Source organism: Chenopodium album, chromosome 14 (assembly GCF_948465745.1).
Source record: "Chenopodium album chromosome 14, dcCheAlbu1.1, whole genome shotgun sequence".
Lineage (NCBI taxonomy): Eukaryota > Viridiplantae > Streptophyta > Magnoliopsida > Caryophyllales > Amaranthaceae > Chenopodium > Chenopodium album.
Window position 1 is genome coordinate 9,307,499 of NC_137847.1, and position 6,623 is coordinate 9,314,121.

General features: G+C 32.5%; 2 protein-coding genes across 2 annotated transcripts; both read right to left on the reverse strand.

The window, feature by feature from the left end:
• Positions 1 to 1,924: 1,924 nt before the first annotated feature.
• On the reverse strand, positions 1,925 to 2,952 carry LOC145578838 (MLP-like protein 43). Its single transcript, XM_081636138.1, has 2 exons — positions 2,712 to 2,952; positions 1,925 to 2,356 (listed from the first exon to the last, which is right to left on the reverse strand). The coding sequence occupies exons 1-2, from the start codon at positions 2,899 to 2,901 to the stop codon at positions 2,226 to 2,228; spliced, it is 321 nt and encodes a 106-aa protein (XP_081492264.1). The 5' UTR covers positions 2,902 to 2,952; the 3' UTR covers positions 1,925 to 2,225.
• Positions 2,953 to 3,791: 839 nt separating this feature from the next.
• Positions 3,792 to 5,467, reverse strand: LOC145578839 (MLP-like protein 43). The gene is made up of 2 exons (XM_081636139.1): positions 5,239 to 5,467; positions 3,792 to 4,329 (listed from the first exon to the last, which is right to left on the reverse strand). Exons 1-2 carry the CDS (start codon positions 5,426 to 5,428, stop codon positions 4,052 to 4,054), a joined length of 468 nt encoding a protein of 155 aa, XP_081492265.1. The 5' UTR covers positions 5,429 to 5,467; the 3' UTR covers positions 3,792 to 4,051.
• Positions 5,468 to 6,623: the final 1,156 nt, after the last annotated feature.

Consider the following 6,623-nt stretch of genomic DNA (forward strand, 5'->3'; position numbering starts at 1 on the left):
AAAGAAACTGAGAGAAGGTTGGGAAGAGGAGAGAAAAACAGAGAAAAAGAGAGGGGAGGAGAGGAGAGAGAAGCTGAGATGGGAAATAGGGAGGAGAAACGGCGGAAAAATATTTAAGGTTTGGTGTGGGCTTGTTGAATTGGTATTTAAATACCAATAATTTAAAAATAAATCAGCTCTACGACAGCCATAAGCTGTCGCAAATTGCGACAGTTTAGAAAACCGTCGTAATTTGTGACAATTTATAGCTGTCGTAAATATTAAATTTTTTTTTTATAATTATTTTTACAGTCTTTTGCGATAGTTTATTGGCTACAAATTGTCGTAAATATTACGACATCTATAAAATCCGTCGTAGAATTAAAATATTACGACAGTTTTGCTAGCTGTCGTAGAAATACTGTCGTTATATGCCCGTATTTTAGTAGTGAAAGTTATACATAAACCCCGATATTTGAATAGAACCATGGATGCTACACAATGGAGATAAATAGATGTTGTCAGTGCAAATTAAAAAGGGGCAAAAAACCCTAAATATTCAAATTCTTGCAAAATTGATGAAGTGAGTAACAATTACAGAAAAATGTAACTGTATCCTTGGTCGTAATTAATTTTCAAAAACAATTACTACAATTAATTTAAATTACCATGCTTGAAAGACCTTCAATAAGAGAACAACCTAGCTAGTAAGAGAGTAGAGAGAAGGTGGGGGAAATTAGAAGAAAAAGGGGAAGATTAAAAACAATAGAGGTTAGAGGGAAATTACAAAAAAAAAAAAAAAAAAAAAAAAAAAAAAAAAAAAAAAAGTGGGATTAGTAAAATAAGGTCATGTGACCTGCACATGGGGGGTCAACACCGGAAATGATCAAGTCAATGCCGGAATGTGAGTTTTCGTTGTCTTGAACTAAAAAAATTACAATCTGGTTTCTAGTTGCCAAAAAAAATTTAAAAGGTGTTTCCCGACAAAAAAGTTGTTTTTATAGATTTTTTCTGACAAATTTCCTAAATATTATTCTCTAAATGATATCCACGGAAAATATATCACATATATCTCATGTCTCTAACAAAAGGTAAGTGACCAAAGTTGGCTTGCTTTGACCAATGCGCACAACTAAGAAAAAAATTTGACGTCATTATATATATATAATGTCGATCTTGGCCTAATTGTTAAGAACTAAAGATTGAGGTCATGTAAATGATAGATCACTGGATGGAATCCCTCATCCCAATTGTAATGTATGTAGTACTGCCATTGCGGTCCTTGTGGCTCACTTACAAAAAAAAATAAAATAAAATAAAATAAAAATAAAAGTATTATCATATAATTATTGCACAAACACAAACTTTCATACTCCATCCGTCCCAAATTACTTACAACGCTTTGACTTTTTGCACTATTTATACATCTCACTTTGACTATATTTTTTAGCTATTATATGAAAACCAATGTAAGCATGTAAGATATTATTGGATCTATTTTAATGTATATTTTTTTAATATAAACTTTTTATACCTTATATAAGTATATAATAAAAGACATTGACGGTCAATCTTGTTCATCGGTAAGCGTGTCCAGTCAAAATGTTGCAAGTAAACTGGGATAGAGGGAGTATGTGGTTAGCCACACCGTGTGGCCAGCCACAATTTTTTTTAAAGAATGGTTAGGGTTACTTGGTCATGGTTGCTCGGTCAGGCAGGGGTTATTCACTCGGTCGAGGGGTTACTCGGTCAGTTAGGGGTTACTCACTCGGTCAGAGGTTACTCACTCGGTCAAGGGTTAATCAGTCAGTCAAAAGTTACTTGATCATGAGTTACTTGATCAATGGTTATTCGTGAGTTAGCTACCCACACGGTGTGATTAGACATACACAAAACACGTTATTGCACAAATACACACCAAGTAGTGGCCGCGGTACATGATTTACGAAGCAAATTATTCCAAGCAACAATTATAGCATACATCTTGGTACCACAAAGCAAACACGTTTACATAACGGATGACTTGTGACATAAAAGCCTTATTATGCACAAAATATACTTTTAAGACATGTATGTATAACAAATCTACTGTATAGTTTACTTCTTAATTCCATGGTGATGATCAGCGATGTCTTTGGCAGCATTAAGCATGTGATCAAGCAAAGCAGTTGGTTCAGGGGCACCGGGATGGAGTTTTTCGTATTCGAGTGTCCACCTCACTATGCTCGTTTCGCTGTCCTTAGGTATCACCTGGCCTGTTCCGGAAATGGTCTTGTAATCATCCAGCATATCACACCTTCAATACATTTATGCTTCACTAATTTCTTCTCCTTGTCAATTTCTTCAACTAAAATTTTTGCTACAAGAGGTTTCCCACCTATCATGATAACCAAAACGAGAAACATAAGCGTTTTAGCATACTAATAAGTTTAATGCCTCTCTATACCTAAAAATTGCATAGTAATCGTTTGAAATATGACTCTAACATAATAAATTATCGTTTTTTTTATTCTTTATACAAAGTATAAGGAGTTGAAATATATTTTGGTAATATTGGTATTATTTGTACTATGAGAGGTAAAATATTCAATTGTTGCAAGTATTGTGATATACAAGTATATCTTTTGGCATAATTTTACTAGTGATAACTTTACTAGTGATAACTTCATAGTGAATAACTAAATATAAATAATTAAGAGTATAACGAAAAGCAGTCAATTTAGTAGTTATACCTGTTTTGTACTTCCAAAGTATGATAGAGCCAGGCTTATCAAATTCACCCTCAACCACATCACAACTTTCAACGAAATGAGGAGCAGCATGAGATACATGGTGAGGTCTACTCTCGTATATTTCATGGTACACATCTCCTGCACCTGCTCTTATCTCTACCTCGCCCTCGAGCTTACGCTTAAGACTCATCTTTTTAATCGAATTCTTACTTGATTATGATTTCCAATTTATACTAACAAATTTATACTTCGTATATTCGTTCACATATTAATTAGTATACCGTTCTTGATCTTTTTATAGGAAAGTTGAGGATGAAATTAGGATTATTATGTGATGGTTAATCAATAACATAAAGTAGCCACTATATAATAACTTTCAATATGGACCATTAAATAATAATGATTGATCTTGTCTATGTACTTAACAATAAAGCCCCGAACAAAGAAAAGAAACAAAGATGATGTTTTTTTGTATATTCTTGATTTTTTTTTTTTAAAAAAAAAAATAATAATTTTCATGACCCCTTGAATTGGAATTGAAAACAAATTTATTACTAGAAAGAAATTATCAAAGCACACATGTTTTAGAAACTTTTTTGTTAAGTCTCACCACTCCCTATAACTGCTTGAAACAGAGGAGTTACGAAATGGGGAATGAATGGAGGGAAAAGGAGGAAAAAATAAAACAAAAGTGGGGTTAAGTGGGTCATGTGAGATGCACATGCTAGTCAACGCCGGAAATGTAAGTCAATAGTCAGAATTCGGAGAGTGGTGGAACTTAACAAAAAAAAAATCAACAAGGATTGGAATTGCATGCAACGCTAGCATTTCAATATTTTATTATTAGGTGTTAGATGTTTAATGCATAGCACATGGAAAAGTAAAGATGTTCTTAGAGCACTCTTATCCGTGACCTATATTATTTTTATTTTATTTATTATTTTTTTTTAAAAAAAAAAATTAGGAAGCACTCCTAATGTATCGTGACCAAAATAATGATTTATGAGGATAACCATGTAACAATTCAGATGTGCCTATACAAATATTACATAAATTGATAGATACTAAGATGTGCCCGTACAAATTATTACATAAATACTAAAATGTGCCCATACAAATATCACATAAATACTTCGTACTAAGATGTGCCCATACATATATTTCATGGATTCTGAGATGTGCTCATACATCTTATACATAGATAGATACATACTCATTCATGCAGATAATACAAGCCTTATTTAGTTTAGCTACTCAATGAAACAACATATATTAGAAGCAATAGCACACGAAAGCTAGGGGTGAATTATAACATAACACCCTCGATCATATACATTTCTTTACTTCTTTATGCCGTGATGATGATCATCGATGTCTTTGGCGGCAGCAAGCAAGTTATCGAGCAAAGCTGTTGGTTCAGGGACACCGGGATGGAGTTTCTCGTACTCGAAAATCCACTTCACTATGCAGGTTTCACTGTCTTTAGGTATCACTTGACATGTTCCAGTGATGGTCTTATACTCGTTCATCAAATCACCTTCGAAACATCTTTGCCTCACCAACTTCTTCTCCTTGTCAATCTCTTCAATTATATTCTTTGCTTTAAAGGGTTTTCCACCTACATATGAACATAAAGTTATAGGTAAATGTATAATCATCTATACAGACTTACTATATGACCATCCTTTCTTTATTACAAAATATAAGGAATGTCTTTTTTATAGAATTTTTTCAAAGTTATACAATGTTACAAAATTTAATAGGTTATATATACAGAGTCTAACAAAGATCAACTAGCTATATATCAAAAAACCATTTCAACTAAATGCTTAAACTTTTAATTAGCTAAGACTTAAAATTAACATTAATGCTCTATCACTAATTATATCAGATATCTCATGCTACAAACTTATTACAATTACAAATTTTATATGACCACACCGTATGACAGGGTTTACTTGTAGGGGGTTACTCGTTTGGTTAGGAGTTACTTATTCAGGGATTACTCGTTTAATTTGGTCAAGAGTAAATTATAGAGTTACTTATTCAAGGATTACTCGGTAACCCCACAAGTAACTCCTGAGTAAATAAACCCTACAAGTAATCCTTGAGTAAGTAACCCCTGAATAAGTAACCTCTACAAGTAACCTTTACCACACGGTGTGGCTGCCAGCCACACAGAAAATTTGTTGTATTACAATACTCATTGGTGTATATATGTTCTTAGAAATAGATCAGGGTGCATTCTCTTTAATTTATAAGATCTAAATTGGTATGTTCAGAACTAATCTGATTTGATTTGTTCAAATTTTATTAGATCTTATAAGTTTTGATTTTATTAGATATAATAAAGCTTATATTATAGATAATAAAATCAGATTTAAAATGGAAAAATAAGATCCAAGCCAAAATGAGTTGAAGAGAACGCACCCCAAAGAATTTTCACGTGATAAAAGTAAAATAAAACTTAAGTACTAGTACATTAAAAAAAATAAATAAATAAATAAATGGTCTAGAAAATACTGACCTATTTTGTGGTTCCAAACAATGATGGAGCCAGGCTTACCAAGCTCACCCTCATGCAAATCACAGCTTTCTACGAAATGAGGAGAAGCATGGGAAACATGATGAGGTTTACTCTCATATATTTCATGGTACACATCTCCTGCACTAGCTCTTATCTCAATCTCACCCTCTAACTTACGCTTAAGACTCATATTCTTATTTCAATTATTCTTGCTTTATTAACATATATATGCAATCTATGCTAATAATTGTATTAACATATGAGTGGATCACCCCCATTTATAGGGATGATATGAAAGTCATGAATTATTATAATGACAAACTACGACGTACCCCATCTTATTAAAGCTCAGACTTAATTATGATGACCCCAATATGGATGCTGAGATTAAATATGCTTCTTTAATACTCCGTACAAATTTACTCTTTTTAATTTATCTACCATTAATTTAAAGTTGAAAATACAATACTTCACATTCATAATTGTCTCTATACATTAACTGCTTTGTAGTCATATACTCCTTCTATCCCTAAATTACATTTCTATTTTTAGCATTTATTCCTCAAATAATAGAGAAAAGTAGGAATGTAATTTAAAGACGGGGGTTGTATATGGTATTTAATGAAACTAAAGTACGTGGAGGGAAAACTGAAATTACAATTGTAATCTCAATTACTCCTTACAATTATTTATAGTGGAACCAAGCTTGAACTAAGTTTTGACGAAACCGATTTCAGACCGTTCACGAACTATTATTAGGCCGCCAATTAGGGTCAGAAAGTTGTACTTGATTCATCTATCCTTAAACTATAAATTCAAACATTTTATATCGATTAGTCGTCATCACTTTATCTTTATAGATGTTTAGAGAGTGACTATCTTTATAGCATTTCACTTTCTTAAATGTTGGATAAGTATATATATATATATATATATATATATATATATACACGTCACAACACTCCCTTTAAATTCATAGTTATTTAATGTGGGACAGTTACATGTGAGATGTTATGAGCTCAACGATTTTATGAGTAGAGTATGAACATAATCTCGAACAAAACACTAGTCTGCAGTCCATATTGAAGCTTGTGAAAATAAGAGTATAACTATTATAGAAAATGATAAGAGTTAAGCAGTTAACCCCTTGCACCAAAAAAATCTATACTAATATATTAAAAGGCGTTTATAAAAACGTCTATGCGCCACGTAGCCTCTTCCAAATTACGCCACGTCATTTCACCAACAATTCATGACGCCACGTCATTTCACAAACATTTGACGGCGCCATGTCACCTACCCAACATCTCCACACATACCACACCATCACTAAATAAAAAAAAAATGATGATGAGAGGATTTGAACCCCAAACCACTTATAACAA

Excerpts from the sequence above, each read along its gene's own strand:
- LOC145578838 (XM_081636138.1), bottom strand. The coding sequence starts at position 2,901 with ATGAGTCTTAAGCGTAAGCTCGAGGGCGAGGTAGAGATAAGAGCAGGT. Across the intron at positions 2,357-2,711 it reads ACTTTGGAAGTACAAAACAG|GTGGGAAACCTCTTGTAGCA; the intron begins GTATAACTACTA and ends TTATCATGATAG.
- LOC145578839 (XM_081636139.1), bottom strand. The coding sequence starts at position 5,428 with ATGAGTCTTAAGCGTAAGTTAGAGGGTGAGATTGAGATAAGAGCTAGT. Across the intron at positions 4,330-5,238 it reads TGTTTGGAACCACAAAATAG|GTGGAAAACCCTTTAAAGCA; the intron begins GTCAGTATTTTC and ends GTTCATATGTAG.